This window comes from Bradysia coprophila, chromosome IV (assembly GCF_014529535.1).
Source record: "Bradysia coprophila strain Holo2 chromosome IV, BU_Bcop_v1, whole genome shotgun sequence".
In the NCBI taxonomy this organism is placed as follows: domain Eukaryota; kingdom Metazoa; phylum Arthropoda; class Insecta; order Diptera; family Sciaridae; genus Bradysia; species Bradysia coprophila.
The window spans coordinates 9,587,720-9,604,870 of record NC_050738.1 but is presented as its reverse complement, the minus strand read 5'-3'; the positions used below and the strand labels follow the sequence as shown (position 1 = coordinate 9,604,870).

Here is a 17,151-nt window from a genome sequence, read left to right as displayed (position 1 = left end):
ATGCTCAAAACAAACGAGGCATTGAAAACGTGTTTCAATCGCGATTTTGAATAGAAAAAGTTCTAACTTCATTTGACAGTTTCGAAAATTTCGTCATGAAAAATAGGACCAAAACACGTTTTCAATGTCTCGTTTGTTTTGAGCATTAAATAGCAAACTTAAACTATACATTACAAATTCTAACTTAAAATTAACGACATAATAGATCATCAAACATTGGGAAGGAAAATAGTTTCCCCTTCGCGCGTAGTGGTAAAAGTGTTTACCACTTTGTCATATATGTTTAACTTATCGTATCCTTTGCATCTTTGCTGCATCTTTTAGGCATCTTTTTCATGATTCTGCATCTTATCTTTATTTAATGGCGCACTTAAGGGTAACAACAGAACTAATAGATTGTTTTACGAACTCACACAACGAAAGCAAGTCTATCTTTGCAACAAAAACGCAGTGTCTACTGTCATCTCATAAGCTTCCGAATATTTTCTATGTTCATGCTAGAAGCAGGGCTATGGTTTTGGTCAATAAGATTATTTGTGCCATTTGAAAAATGTTAAGACATTTCAGTTCCAGAGATAAGTTAAATAAGAATGTCGCAACAATTCTCAATGTACAATATACCGTAAATAATCGTAAAAATATACCTACCGTTGTTGAGGGTTGCTGAAGTAAAGAACGCAATAAAATTGTCGAAAGGTATGAACTACACATTAGCGAAATTCACAATTTGCTTGTGCAAAAATAAGGAAATGACCGCAATAAACCGGGCGGCAGTTGTTTATTTTAGTTGTCAGAATTGTGTGACAAAAATTTGCATCATATTTCTATAAGCTTCTACTGGAGTATCTGTAGGCCGGCATCTCTATTCAACTTTTTTTCAGAAATCCACCTCAAATTAAGGATGAAAATGCCGCAAAATTTGGCACATAATTTCTAAACCAACAATGTAAAGTGGTTGAACTGTAACAATTGTTCTTATTAACTACCATTTGTTGCCGACACCGACGACAAAAATATATTTTTTTTTATTTAATTCGGTCAAAAATACTAAGATCAAATCAAGTAATAGATTCAAGAACTATCATCGCAATGAGAAATGATTTTGCCTTGTCTGGTGAAAGGTTAAAATAAAGGAAAACATATAGCAGTGAATCGTCACGATCGCCCGGCTAATAGACTAGATAGACTGATAATACTTAATCATAAGTGGCAACGCCTTGGATACATTTTGATCAATTCAAATAGACACAAACTTTAATAGATTTAGTAGCTTGGTGCTCCCCAAAATTAGACCGACTTTCTTTAATATTGCATTACTGTTCAGTCAGACCGCACTAACTAACGATAAAATGCATTAGCGTTAAGATAACGTTCCTTTTTCCTTGTTTACCTCATAAAAGTGTTCACGGTACGGCGATAGATAAATAAGCAAAATCACCTGGCATAAGGCGGGTTCAAATGTATAGTAATTTCCAGATTTATTTTCAGATTAATTTATTTCTGACTTGATTGGATTTTACCATTGCCGAAAAAGCTTCTGAATTCTCAATCGGAGATTGGAAATTTGTTTGAAACACAAACGAATTGACCCACTGTGTTCATCGAAAATACCAACAACAACCTAAGAACAGATCTCTTTGATTATCTTGTTTCGGTTATAGTAATAAACCGATAAAAGTTTTTAATTAATTTCTTCATTTTCGCAACAGTAACTATATAATACATCCACTTCACCACGCCACGACTCCAATAAATCCATTCGCTATACCATTAACCATACAGCTATGTATTGGTAATCCATTTCAAATTTTATTTTAATTACAAAATTAATTGCAAAAAGGTTGTCAGCAGTTGCCACTTGCACGTTCAAATACGCCCTAAATGAAGCACGCGGGGGATTTTAATCGAATAATATTTCAATCCACAAATTAAACTATGATTACATAGATATATGGCCGATATTGGCGATTTCGTTTCGATTTTACCTCTGTTTTGTTCGAAAAAAAGCTAATAACACGGGTTTTCGGACAAGGATGATTGCTCCCCATGTAACAGAGAGATAGGAAACACATGAAAAAAATTACACCAAACGAGAAATTCAAACAGAAATGAAATTGGTTCGATTCTGACAGAGTTGATGTATAACCAATGCGATAAAATTTAATAAAATGAATTTTCGAAACGATAATCTGGATGTATAAAATTTGATTTATTTATTATAATTCATTTATCCGATGCAAGTCTGTATATCGCTTTTGCCAAATGATCCATTTCAACGTTTGATTTTATGCTCGACTAATTAAATTGCATTTTTGTTTATACACACAAGGAATTAAATTGAAACATTTTTTTTGGCGAAAAACATTTTCGATTCCATTTTCGATTTCACAGGTTGTATTACCTCTCACAATCACAACCAATTTTTAGAGTATCGATGGTATTTTCATCACATATAATGTTTAACGTAATTTCATTGTTTCTGCAAGAACAGGGATGTAAGGGTTACCCATGAACCATGAATGAATGGATGGATGTACACAGTGGGTAATACACATGTAGCTAACTGTTGAAAATGACTTTGACGAAAACGAATTAAAAGATTCGATAATTTATATTGGTGATATACATATGATTGACGGCCGTGTAGGGCTCGAAACAGATCGTTCTGACCTGATCTGAATCTGAAAAAAGGCGATCTGAAAATTTCAGATTCAGATCCAGATCTCTGGCGGCTTGATCTGATCTGAAAACTGAAAATTTGAATCTGGAAATTTTCGGATCAATCAATCTGAAAATCAGTCTGACTAAACAAATGCTAATTTATTAGAAAATCTTAAACTGCAAGGCTCCGCGAGTGCAGGGGAACTAATAAAATCAAAAATATTTCTAAAATAGCAGCAAGTTTTGGAATTTCAAATTTTATTCTTTTGACTTCAGATCGCTTCAGATCATTCAGATTGGATCAGATCAGATTCAAGTCTTCAGATTCAGATCAGAATCAAATCAAATCAAAATTTTCAGATCAGATTCAGATCGGGTAAATTTCAGATCAATCTGAAATTTTTTTAGATTGATCTGATCTGTTTCGAGCCCTAGCCGTGACAGGTTAATATCACCAGTATTATTGAGTTTTTCCTTATTTTTTAATCTAATTGATAAAAAATCTTTTACTTCATTAGTTTCAGAATATCTAATTTAAACACATTGCAGAAAATGATACAAGTAGTTTTTAGAAAAAAGAATAAATTTTAGGTTATCTGTTATCGACAAAGGGAACCAAAAAAGCCATCAGCCTTGGCAAGTGTCCACTTAATAGCAAAAGATATGTTAAAACTAATGAAGTAATAGATTTCGTCGAAACCTTAAACAAAAGAAGTAGCAGATGTAACAATTATTTGGGTATATGCAATGTTAACAGCAAACTGAAATTTCCTATTTTATATTATCCTAGTTTCTAGTTACTTCTACTTACTACTCAACTTTTAAGAAACAGTAAGTCATTTCATCAGTGTGATGTGATATGAAGTTACAAAACAATTGCTGTAGTGATTAAGAGATGAATAACTTGATTATTTTTCCAAGAAACGGCAAAAAAAATGTTTTTCTCCGTTGGAAACTAGCCCGTAACATTTATCCCATGTTCGTAGAGCATTAAGTTTTATTTCTATTCATTCATCGAGTGCCGCGCCGGTAGTAGTTCTGAAACATCCACATCGTCACACCCAACAAACGTCGTGAAGGTGGAAATTATTAATTCTACTTCAAGAACTGTTGTCCCGTTTAGGTTAATTTTGCACGACATGCACTTAGGCTGACGTATAAAATGGACAACCACTTGAAAATCACTTAGAGATGTATTTACACTTAAAGTGACCACGAACAAAAGATTAATTCCAGTGCGTAATTTCTTCATTCCATTTATTTGTCAATGCTACACTTCAGTCCCATTTAAATATGCAAATTTCAGCTGCATCCGAGACAGGTCTGTTGTTTATATTCTACGGGGCAATATGTTGAATGTCCGTAATTAAATTATGCAAATTAGAGACATGTGTGGCCGATAAATCATTTTCCACAGCACTGAATGACGGATTTTTCTTGTTTCTCTTTTGTAATTGCTTCAAATGAACATAAAGGATTGTGGTCGATTTAAAACAAATTAAACTTTCACTAACTGGAAGCAAGCCACCACTTTGAAATTTTCAACCATAAATTACTAAATGTAAGTGTTACAGCTCGAGCCGAGCACAAGGACCGCAATCACACAAAGCATTTATTACGTAAGTTTCATAAGTTAACTTGGTCACTAAGGTGGGTCAATTTTAGCAATTTCAAAAACCAAAACCAGTGGCATGTGCATCTTGCTAATCAAACTGCATCATTACTATTTCGTTTGCGAATACTTTTGAGTACTGCACAATTGGTTGAATGGGTTTGTTAGGCACCTCGTGTTTCCTTTCAAAATTTCATAGACAATTTTCTTGACCTGTCACAGACGGCAAGCATATTGGTTTTACTGTTCAAACTAACTTCATTTGATGTAAGATTTTCAGAGATTGATTTCAGAAATCTTTTACTTCATTTGTTTTGAACATGCTTTATGCTATATAAGACCGCATTAGTCGAAACTTGTCGTTTATTACTGCTGTCGTTGTCGATAACATATGACAGCCGTCTGTAACAGGTTAAAAAATCTTTGATAATAGCCTTGCAGAGGCTGTCGAAGTGAAAATATGTATATTTTCTAAGTAATATTGGGAGTCTATAAACTTTTAACCACCATTTGTACATACAAATTCCTCAAATGTGGTTAGGATTCTGTTCTGTTAGAGCAAGAATAGGTAAAAACGACAATGATGGATATCAGAATGTTTCAGATTGGTTATCAACGATGTAATAGTTCTAGAGGTTGAGCTACTCTATTAGAAAAAATATTCCCTGCTAAAATCATTTTTTGAAGTAGTATATTCTGATGTTAGTACGAAATAGGTGATTTAATGAAAATTATTTTCGGTGGTACAGTGAGCCAAATCTATTACCTCATCTCATCAGTTTTAAGCTAATCAAATATAAGCAGATGACATTCGACCTCGTTCAATAGACTTTTTGAAATTTTAAGAGATGAGTGCGCGGGCTGGTTTGTAAGGCTCGGAATCAGGTCAGGCCAACCTGAAACCTGAAGCTGGTCACCTGAACCTGAGTTGACCTGAAACATGTTTTATTCAATTTTGACCTGAACTGATTGACCTGCTAACCTGAAAACCTAATTTTGGAAAAGACTTAGAATTTAGCTTTTTCACTATATAAAAGCTGTCGTAAAGATTTCTGATTTCGATTTTTACCGCGAAAAAACGATCTACTAAATTCTAAATAACAGAATATTGCAATATACGCTACTTGCACTTGCAGATTCTGCCTCTTTTCAATAAATCTCATTATGATAGCCTTGAATAAGTACTTCAAGGCACACAACTACGACACTGTTTGTATGATTCGTGCATCATGAAAAGAAAAGACGATTTCTGCGTTAAGGGCATGCTTTAAAAAATTGGAATTTAAAAGCCTCCGAACGACCTGCGCTATCAACATTTTTTAACTGGCGGAAACGGATTTGTTTCACACATTTTCATGCTCTATCCATTGCCGAAAGAATTGGTTGTCCTCATATATAACTTGGCAGTTCGCTCATGGTAAATTTTCAAAATCTGAAAAAATCATCTATCAGCGGACGCCTGAGTTTCTATAGGGAATGAATAAAACTTGCTGGAGATGAAAGACCGTGAAAAAACTGTGAAGCAAATCTGTTTCCGCCCGTTAAAAATTTTCGTGGTATATGCGTTAAAAATTGCAGAGCTCCGCCTCTTGCAATAGTGTTGCATGATCAGTTAACTGAAATTTTCAACAGTTTGAGGCAATAGAGGAAGGATCAATCATTCAGGCATTGCCTGAAACTGCAATTCTTTATTGAAACAAGAGTTTTGAGTCTTAAATCTTGTTACGCAACAGATTGTTGATCGTTATTGTCGAATCTTCGTATCACGATTCGAAAAGTTAATATTTTTTAAGAAACGATCGACTTGCATACATATAATATGCCAAATCCTTTCTGTAAGTTTTTCAGTAAATTCTACAACTGAATGTATTTCATCTACTTCATCATCTACAACATAATTGTTAGATTTTCCATGCAAAAATAAGGTCAGGTCAGGTCATTTCTTTCGGAGCAACCTGAACCTGACCTGAGCTGATCAGATCAGTCAATTTCAGGCTCATGTCAGCATCGGTCGACCTGTTCCGAGCCTTACTGGTTTGTGAAATAACCTTTTTCCGTAATGTTCGAATCTCTTGAATTCATTTCAATATTCAAAAATAGGTCCAAACTGTCTTCTATGCCAAGCTTGAATACACTATAGTACACATGTGATAGCCTGAATACAACGATGAAAATAAGAATTGGTTTTATGCTCTTCCAGAATTGAGGAATTCATAAATGTCATAATTAAATTGAATATAAATTACAAACCGTGTCTCTGCTGATAATGGGACCTTTCGGTTGTAACAAACTAAGTCTTACGTAAAAGTCAGTGATACAATCGCTCTTTGAACGAAGACTTACCTTTATTTTAAATAAAGTTGTGAAGAAAAATCATAAGCGGGCGTACTAAACGTTCGCTGAACCAGAAAATTTATAATAGAAATTGGAGCCAAACAAAATGTTTTTGTCAGTCTGAACTTTCGAAAAAAAAATCCTGTCCAACGTCCATCAAATGTTATAGTTTTTACGTGTGCTTCAATCTGAGAATTGACGATTCAGTGAAGAAAATATTGATTTTGATCTCGCTTTCTTTCGTGAACATTTTAACGTTTTGTTTCTTGAACTCTAAGTTCTCTTTTCTTGTTTTTCATGTTTCATTTCAAACGTTGAGTTCATTTCGTCAATTTGCTGTAATTTGCCCGAAACTTCTTGATGGAATTAACTATTTTTTTTTGATACCAACATTGAAAAATGATACTTTCGCCCCGCATATGAGGGGCGAAAGTAAAAAAATGCATCCCACGGGGAGAAAGTACTTAACGAAGAGCGAACGCAACTGAACGAACAGCGAAAGTGACTGACGTCACAGAAAATGAGAGAAATGAGTCGAGTTGTCAACAAAATCCGCTCATATTATGCAGAATACTTTGATCAAAATTGTAAAACACTGTGCGCCAGTGTTCTTATTGAAATTAGCATACAAAGTTGATACTTTTTGTTACTGAATGATTTGTTAGTTATATCTTAATTTTTGTGTGTGTTATTGTTGTGATGGCTAAATTATTAAATTTTTCATATACCAGGGGGCTGCCGCCCCCTGGACCCCCGCATTTTCTGGCTAAATGCCTTTTTATTTCAACATTTTGTTGCGATGTTTGCGATACGTATCAATTTTCAATGTTGGTATCAAAAAATAGTACATTGAATGACAAGGGGCGAAAGTAAAAAAATTCAACCGTGTGCGAGAGTTGGAGCCCGCGCCGAAGGCAAGGGCCTCAATCGCACAGGTTGAATTTTTTTACTTTCGCCCCTTGTCATTCAATGTACTATTTTTTGATACCAACATTGAAAATTGATACGTATCGCAAACATCGCAACAAAATGTTGAAATAAAAAGGCATTTAGCCAGAAAATGCGGGGGTCCAGGGGGCGGCAGCCCCCTGGTATATGAAAAATTTAATAATTTAGCCATCACAACAATAACACACACAAAAATTAAGATATAACTAACAAATCATTCAGTAACAAAAAGTATCAACTTTGTATGCTAATTTCAATAAGAACACTGGCGCACAGTGTTTTACAATTTTGATCAAAGTATTCTGCATAATATGAGCGGATTTTGTTGACAACTCGACTCATTTCTCTCATTTTCTGTGACGTCAGTCACTTTTGCTGTTCGTTCAGTTGCGTTCGCTCTTCGTTAAGTACTTTCTCCCCGTGGGATGCATTTTTTTACTTTCGCCCCTCATATGCGGGGCGAAAGTATCATTTTTCAATGTTGGTATCAAAAAAAATAGTTTTCATGCTTCGGGGCCGAAAATGAGGGCAATTTTTCGAATTTTCTCGGGTTTCCGGCCCTCTGCATGAAAACTCACATGTGCACCTGTTTGGGACGGTTGATTTAAGGCACTTTCGCTTGTAAGCCTCACTTCGTTCGGCCTACAATCCGCGAAATTGCCTAAAATCAATCGTCCAAAACAGGTACACAAATGACTAATGAACGACTCGGGGCAAAAGTAAAAAAATTCAACCTGTGCGATTAGAGCCCTTGCCTTCGGCGCGGGCTCCAACTCTCGCACACGGTTGAATTTTTTTACTTTCGCCCCTTGTCATTCAATGTACTATCGCTCATCACTGACTAATTGTCATTTATAAAATGAAAAGTAAGCTTGTCGCTTCCATTTTGTTGATTCATGGCGGAGCCAAGGTCACTAAACACACCAAAACGAGACTCTTCATTTTTATCACGGTTCATGCAATGGATTTTTTTTGATACCAACATCGAAAGTTGATACTTTCGCCCTCGAAATTCGGGGCGAAAGTAAAAAAATGCAAGTTATGTGTTTGAGCGGGGAGAAAGAAAGAATACATAAAGCGAAAGTCAATATACATAATACGAAAGTCGACTACATAATGTAATAGTCGACTCTTGTCAATAAGTGTACTGCGATCAAAATTGAAATAAAGCGTGCGCCAGTGCTCTTATTGAAATTAACATACGAAGTTGATAATTTTTGTTGTTAATGATTTGTTAGTTATTTGTTAATTTTTGTGTGTGTTATTGTTGTGATGGCTAAATAATTAAATTTTTGATATACCAGGGGCTGCCGCCCCCTGGACCCCCGCATTTTCTGGCTAAATGTCTTCATATTTCAACATTTTGTTCTGCTGTTTGCGATACGTATCAACTTTCGATGTTGGTATCAAAAAAAATAGTATGAACGACTCGGGGCAAAAGTAAAAAAATTCAACCTGTGCGATTGAGGCCCTTGCCTTCGGCGCGGGCATCAACTCTCGCACACGGTTGAATTTTTTTACTTTCGCCCCTTGTCATTCAATGTACTATTACATTCGCCTTCCATCGAAAATACGACTTTAAATCGAATTCGCATATTTAGAAAATGTCAAAATGTTCACCGCTAACACATAGACAAATTTGTAATCTCTAGGGATGAAATATTGGAATTTGTAATCTCTAGGGATGAAATATTGGAAATTGTTAACCTAGAGTTAACAAACTGGAAAGCGCCGTGTATATGATACAAATCGATCATAATTGTAGTAGACATAGCAAACTGAGAGACTTCTCTCTCTTCAAAAACGAATGCTGTCAAGAATCGTTGGCGTGTTGTTGCAATATTTTTGTGTGCTATTGAAGTGATCGACATATTTTGTGTTTGTTTGGTGCTTAGTTTTCGATTAAATTGATAATTTTTGGTGTTTTTCGTGATTTTCGATGAAAGGCGAATGTAAAAGCCATTAAATGACTCGGGTCGAAAACGATTTTTAAAAATTCGAGGTGTATGTGTGAGCTGAGAGGGTATTGTAACATTCGAATGCGATTGTGAACCTCGGTAAACCTCGGTTCACAAACACGCATTCTCATGTTACAATACCCTCTCAGCTCACACATACACCTCGAATTTTTAAAAATCGTTTTTCGACCCATGTGATTTAAATAACTATTACATGCTGAGTGCGTCGAAAGTAGCGCGTAAAACATGAAAATTACAGTTTACGGTGCATGTAGCGTGTAAAATGCAACAAGCGCCGGCAAACAAAATTTTCATGTGTCGAAATGTGTCCCACGAAAAGTGGACTTTTTCACATTTTCATCAAACTCAAATCATTGCGAACATGAACTTTATTTAGTCAGAATTGGAAAATTTCAATTACACTTTTCATATCGATTGTATCTCACCAAACCAAATGAAATATTACAATTTTTGTCGGTCCGGAAATTTATTTATTTTTTATGTATGACAAGACTGTCCATATATGTTCATGTTGCCGAAATATTACCTTTTGTCAACAAAATTTATAAATTTATATGATGTCTCGCTGGCATCAGATACTTTCTTGGGTAAGTCTATGACACAATTTTCGTGGAAAGAAAACAAAATGCAATTTTCATGAAACCTTTTTTTTATTCTTTTCATTTTGTAAGTCTAATTTCTTAAAAATTAATACTGATTTACTGTAAACATACAAAAGGCGGTAGAAATTGTTTATTATTTAAATATTAAAGCAGACTATACAATTACCATTATTATTACTTTGTTACACTTTTTTATATACGACTGAACAATGTTTTTGTTAATATTACGTTTTTGTTGCTTACATCCTAAATCCTGCAACAAAATCTTTCGCAATAAATTTGTCCGGGCTTTTCCCGTAACAATAAAACACTTTCGAGAAAAACGAAACCCCATATAACACAAAAAGGTATTTCGATTCCATTACATTGTTTTATATACCGAGAGTAGAGAAGAAGGAAAAAAAACAACAAAAAGAAAAATGATTTGTGCAGGATCTTATAAATATGTCGATTATATCAGTACCTACACAATTATTTTCTTGTTTCTTTTTATGCGATTTATTAGTATTTTACCTGTTCTATTTTCTACAAATATTATTTCAAGTGGCAAGTTATATAAATGTTTGTTTTCTCCGAGCGGTTAGACATTATGGTTTGGCCTTTTATTATTTAATAAAAAAAAATATAGAAAAACTTAGCAAGAATATTAATATTATATAAATTAATGCATGTCGGACGGAATTAGGCGAGAACATTTGACTTTTTTTTATTATACAAACTTTTTTCGAAACCATTGATGATAGAAATATTGAAACTAAACATTTACTTTATAGTTGGTTCGAATTTAACGACTCTGTCCGTACTAGTATACAGACCAGTAAAAATAGTTCTCACTCATTTTTTTGGCGAAGAAAAACAAAATTCCAAGCAAATTAAAACTCGAAACATTTTTTTTGCAATCACGACAGTTTTTTACGTAAATTTATACATCTCTCATTCTATTAATGATCGGTGAACACTTATAATATTCCTGGACTTAGTTTTTTTTTAGTATTTTTCGACTTTGGTATAAAACAAATGAACTGAAAACAACAATTAAAATACTCAGCAAATTTCGTTAGCTGTAGTTCTTATGCAATTCATATATATCTTCGCTCACAAACATATTTTATTATTTACTTCTATTGCAATTACATTTCGTTATTATTATTTATTATTATTATGGATAAACACTTGAGTATACAATAGCCTATTATAAGACAAGGCGTTGTAATCGCATAATTATAGTCAGACGAGGTTCATTGTTCACTCACCCGAAGATTCCATAAATTATGTGATTACAACCCCTTGTGTTCCGCGACGGATTATCACATTTTAGCCTACATAAATTTAAGAAAGTTGACGTTTCAAGTCGTTTGATTATGGGCAAAAAAAAGCTTTTCCATTCAACCCCTTATAAATGACAAGCGTATCAATGTAGTGTAATTGAATCTTTTACTTCCGTTATTTTAACTATTTTTATTATGTGATGATATAGTATTTTAACCTATCGCCGACAGTAAAAGCATATTTACCAACAAAATTATCGAGTCTGTTACTTCTTTTGATCGAAGTACTTTCAACATCTAATGGAAAAATCTTTTACTTCGAATGTTTTAACATAAATTTTCTTTTCGAACTAGCCAGTGTTTATCTACTATTTTTGTCAAAGACATAACCGTTTGCAAAAAGGCTAATACAACGGGAGCCACAGAAAGCTCTACAAAAGAAAGGAGTTACAACAAAAGAATGATTTCCTGTGGTTCTCTCAAGTCAATTAAACCGATTGTTAAAAAACTTATTGAAAATGCTCAGAAGATATTCTCAGAGCTAAAACAAAAAGCTGACCACTGATACCCGGCCTGCCACTCCTAATTATCCACTACTCATCGATCCAGAGTTATTTTCCGAAATCTCAAATTATAATTATTGTTGGGCTCCTCAACCAACTCCAACTTGAACCACACTGTCTCAAAATTCGTCAGAATTGTTTTCACAGTTTGCACAGCGCATGATAACTCCTCAACCAACTCCAACTACACCAACAGAGTCTCAAAACTCGCTAGAATTATTTTCGCATTGTCATTCTAATTTTGAAGATCTACCACGGTGCATCGATACGATAGCTAAGCGCTCATACTGAGCCGACAATAAAAGTTATTCCGCTCTTGTGGATTCGAAAATATTTATTTGGTTCCATGTACGGACCGTAAAAGAAAACTTTTTTCTCAACGAAAAGAAAAAGTTCGGCGTTAAAAGGTTAACATACAGTTTGCTATACAATAAGACAACATATCGCCCATCGTTTGCTTTTGTTGTCATAAACGCAGATGACTTTTAGAAGCGGAATGGTTAAATTACTACATTTGACGGCAACATCAACACTTTAACTGCCGGACAACAAATACGTTAATTACACCCCATGTTTATTGACCAATTAAAGGCTAGAATGTGATAAAAAAAAAATGTTATTTGAGTTGTTTATGAATTTGGTCAGTTTACGTTTCTCCTCTACACATTCTCAGATTTTTATGTTCGCTTTTTTCTTATTCGTCGTGAAACTATTTAACATTTTCAATGTTTTCGAGCTCTTCAAACTTTATTACTGGGTACAAAAATATTAGCCGAAAGTAATAAACACATTTAACGAGGTAGAAGTAACAGGTATTTTCGAGTACTTTCAAGAGCATAATTATTTAACACTTATTAGTCGACACAGTGCGATTTACTACAAAAACAACCGAGTGTGTTGAACAATAACAGATTAGGAAAACGGATACATTTCTCTAGCGTTTGTTTCGAATTTATAAATCTTTTGAAAGTCTGTGTACAACACTTCTATGTAACATTGTAACCATTATAGCTAAAATAAAGACAGCCGTTCTACCTGTGTCACGCTGTTGATAACATAAATCAATAAAAAAGAAAGAATTTGGAATATTTGGTCATTTAAAGCAATATTGTGAAAACGTTAGAAAGGAATTATAACGTTAAACAAGCAATAAAAATTGAGTCATTGTTCCGATAGAACTAGTTATCGTTGCGGGTAATTGATGAAGCTGACAGAATTAATCGACCCATTAAAAACAACGACGAGTGCTAAATTGATTTTAGTCGAAGACATTTCAAGACACTTAAAGAAATATTGTCTCGCAGTTCAACCGTTTTTTTTGCGTCGTCATATTCCATTGCCGTTTCATAGGCAAAGGAAATGGCAGTTTTCCAAGTTACATATCAAATCAACCAAGTGATTGAACACATTTTTGCTTAGGAAAATGATTCTGTGTCAATTTTGAAAATGAATTCAAAGTTTCTGTGAAATGGAAACTGCGCTTGAAATATGATGCACTTGACACTGCATACTGCATGTATATCTGAGTTGACAGAATATTTATGATCCGAATGAATAACGGCACGGATTTATGAGAGTACTTGCTGTAAGTGTATCGAATATCATCTCGAGCGACGACAAAGAATGTGTGTTATCCCCCGGCACATCTATTAAATCGACTACGTTGTATTATAATAAGGTGCGTAATTCGAACTCGAAAACCTTGAACGATTTTAATGGTTTCACTGTACAAATTTTTGTTTGATTTGTAAGGGAACGGAAAATAAATTTTATTTTTAAGTTAGAGTTGCAAAAGAAAACAACGAAAAATTTAATCGAAAGGAAATAAATTACGCTAATGCTATCAGTTTACTATCCACAATCTTAAGAATCATAAATTTTATTATTTGGTTTAATCGTAAAACATAAAATGAAAACAAACTCCCATCCATTTCGATTTCTCTTCAGTGTATCAGTACATCGAGAATTATTATAATAATTTACAATCACAAAAAAAAACATAAAAACACTTTGCCACCGAACCAGCAAATTAAACGGGGGAAAATATATTGTCCGTTTCACAATTCGAATCTCGTGTTATAACTATTTGCACATATATCACACCATGTTATACCACCGAATAATAATGTTTTAAGTGATTAACGTACAACAACAACAAGACCCTGTGTCTCTTGAATGCTTGCAAATTTAGTCTTGTATTTGGTCAAAAGACATGTAAAAATAAAATGTGAAACACACGATCATAAACCTCTCTCTCTCTCTCTGTCTTGTTCGTAGATTAGACTTCGAATTTTGTTCCTAAATTTTAAAAATAAAATTGTTGTTTTATAAGGACCTCAACATTCATTTTTAATAAATTAACATAAGTCATTGGGGGGTTAGAAGAGATGAGTGGATATGTTCAAAATGTGGCATCGTCGACATTAAAAAAACAACACTCCAACACTGGTTCTTTTAGCAGATCGTTTCCATGGGAATTTTCGAACTTGTCGTATTGGAAAATGTGTTGTTGGTTACCGATTCACCGATTGATGGTAAGCCATGCGATGAACTGGAATGACCGACATTATTGGTTGTGTCCATAACACCGCGTCCAGTTCTTGAGCTCCATAGTCGTTTGACGGCTGTCCATACCTGGGTAATAATTTTTGTTTGGTTTAAAATGGAAAATATAATTTTTTTTGTCAGACGTATAAAATTGTTGTAAGAAGATAAAATCGTTAAACGGCATGGAGTGTTTTTCCATAAAAATGTTGTTTTTTTTCTACATCAATTTGTTCATTAACCGAACGCACACGCCAACGAATTAAAATAGATGAAATCTTCTACAAATCGTTTTTAATTCAAAACCATATTTCAGATGCCATAAAAAAGCAACCAAAAACCAGACAGTCGTTAATAACTTAAATTAGAAAATTTTCCCAACGAGTTACAGGAGTATATATACAGAGATACATGGGCATTACTATGCAACCGTCTTAGCGATTTATCATCAAATTTTGTATCTTTAAAATTGAATTTCCAAAATGTACAACACGGAAAATATGAAATAAAATCGATATATACCTGAGGTTGACATCCGACAACGATGAATATGGGAACGCCCTGCAGTGCATTTATTAAATCGGTTACATACCAGAAATAATCCGGTCCACCAACTGGAAAAAACATATGGAACGAGACATAACGTTAATAATGAAGTTAAACACAGAAATTGTGTAATTATATTATGTTTCCTTACCTGCCCACGACAGAACATCAGCCACCCAGGTGATGCCCATCACCACAATCAGTTTCAAGCATACGCGTCCCAATGCGGCTCTGGAAATTAGCGATTTGAAACTACTATAAATAATTAATTATATTTTTCGGTTAATTCGAAACAACTGGAATATAATAACAAAAAGTTGGTTATAGTGTGTGAGTGTGTGGATGTGTCGTTGATTTATGCAATTTAATGATGCGATAAACAGTGTATAACAACAAATAAATGCAGCAATGATTTAGTGAATATTAAGTAAGTTTAGCCGCGTGAATGAATTCGAATAATATTAATTTAAACGCAGAGAGAGATCATCATCATCATCATCACGTCAATATCAATGTAGAGAATTGCGGTTTCATCACAGAGCGAGAGCAGTGTAATGCGAAATTTATGAATGTAATACCACTAATTACTCAGATCCAACGACTGTAAATGAGCTGAACAAACAAAAACAGTGGTTCGGTACAGAAATTCAGGATGATGTTTTGTTGCTTGTTTTGTTTTTGTTGCTCGCAATTCATCAACAGGATATAATATTCGGTATTGCACGTGGTAGAATCAGTCAACTATTGCTCGAATGAGATATCCGAGCGGGACAAACATTCGTCTTTCAATAAAATTGTTTTATTTGAAGGAAAGAATTCGGTTAAATGAATGTCGAATGAGAGTCTTCTGGGACTCAACATGATAAACTTAAAAATTCTTCCAATTTAAGACAGTTACGAACAACAAAAACCGTTGAAACCGTGCACTCGTGTGCTTTGTTCGATAATTAGCATTAACATTTATTGAGAGACTCCACAGAGCATAAAAAATCAGACAAACTTTAACACATGCCCTCAATGAGGCATTGCCTCAACCGTAGCACACAGTTTATGTTAGTCTTCATAACGAAATAGGGAAGTGAAACGAAAATGTCTACATCGTACAATGTTAGGCATTTGCACAGCTTATTTCAAATGTGTGTCAATAATTTCAAAATTTTGCACGAATTTGACGAACATGAATCGAATTCTTTCGAACAAACCAAAAATTCAATCGATACGCACGCTTATTATGTTATACGATTACCAGAAAGCACACCTCTATATTACCATTCAATTCATTCATTAGAAATATTGTTTAGCAGATTTGTCGGTTGTTTCTTTTTTGTTTCATTCTTTCGAAACACTTTGTACGGAACAATACAATGTAAATGGAGTAACTTTTTTTTATTATTATTTTGAGATGAATGAGCCATTTAATAATTTTTTGTTTCTGTAAAAAAAATATTACCGTTCGGTTGTTGATTTGACGTCGTCTCGTTTCCAGAGGCCACATGTTAATTGTCGAGCAGTCGATGCAAACAATAGGAAATTCACACATAAGAGAACTCCAATAGGGCCGTAGAAATAGGTTAGCATTTCTATGTCACCTGTAATTTAGTGTTTTTTTGTTTTGTTTATTGTTAAATAAATCGGAAGGCAAAAAAAACATTTTTGAAATTTTAATGGGTACGTAATTGTATTCACATTCATTCCATTCATTCAATCACTCATTCATTTAGTCGAAAAAGAGATCAATTTACTTTGGGAATTGTAAGACAATCTGATAAGAAATGTTATAGACGTCGAAACAAAAATCCACATGATACAGAGCAGGGCTTGTTTTAAAGACTTTAATTCTGAAAACTCCGAAAAATTATGAAAAAAATAAAATCCGACAAAATTTCAGATTTTCTTTTTAAAGTTTTTGAAAGATCAGAAAAATCGGAAAAAATCCTGAAAAAAAAAATCAAAATTCATTCGAAAGTTATCAGAATTAAGACTCTCTAAAAATAAGCCCTGATACAGAGTAGGTATAGTTGTTGCAGTAACATTTTCATTTTTACTTAAAAAAAATCGTTTTGACGACGAACAACTTCAAGTGGCCTAACACGA

General features: G+C 34.0%; 1 protein-coding gene across 3 annotated transcripts in view; it reads right to left on the bottom strand.

Annotated features, from left to right (window-relative positions):
• Nucleotides 1-10,172: 10,172 nt before the first annotated feature.
• Nucleotides 10,173-17,151, bottom strand: part of LOC119085989 (probable G-protein coupled receptor Mth-like 1) — a 38,911-nt gene continuing 31,932 nt past the window's right edge. Inside the window, exons 5-8 of one of the 3 annotated variants that reach the window (XM_037196554.1) lie at nucleotides 16,508-16,646; nucleotides 15,209-15,312; nucleotides 15,034-15,125; nucleotides 10,173-14,601 (exon numbers count right to left, since the gene is read on the bottom strand). In XM_037196554.1, the coding sequence (XP_037052449.1) occupies nucleotides 14,422-14,601; nucleotides 15,034-15,125; nucleotides 15,209-15,312; nucleotides 16,508-16,646 (515 nt within the window). In that variant the 3' untranslated portion in view covers nucleotides 10,173-14,421. The remainder of the gene's footprint in view (nucleotides 14,602-15,033; nucleotides 15,126-15,208; nucleotides 15,313-16,507; nucleotides 16,647-17,151) is intronic. The other 2 variants (XM_037196555.1, XM_037196556.1) reach the window with 2 other exon arrangements.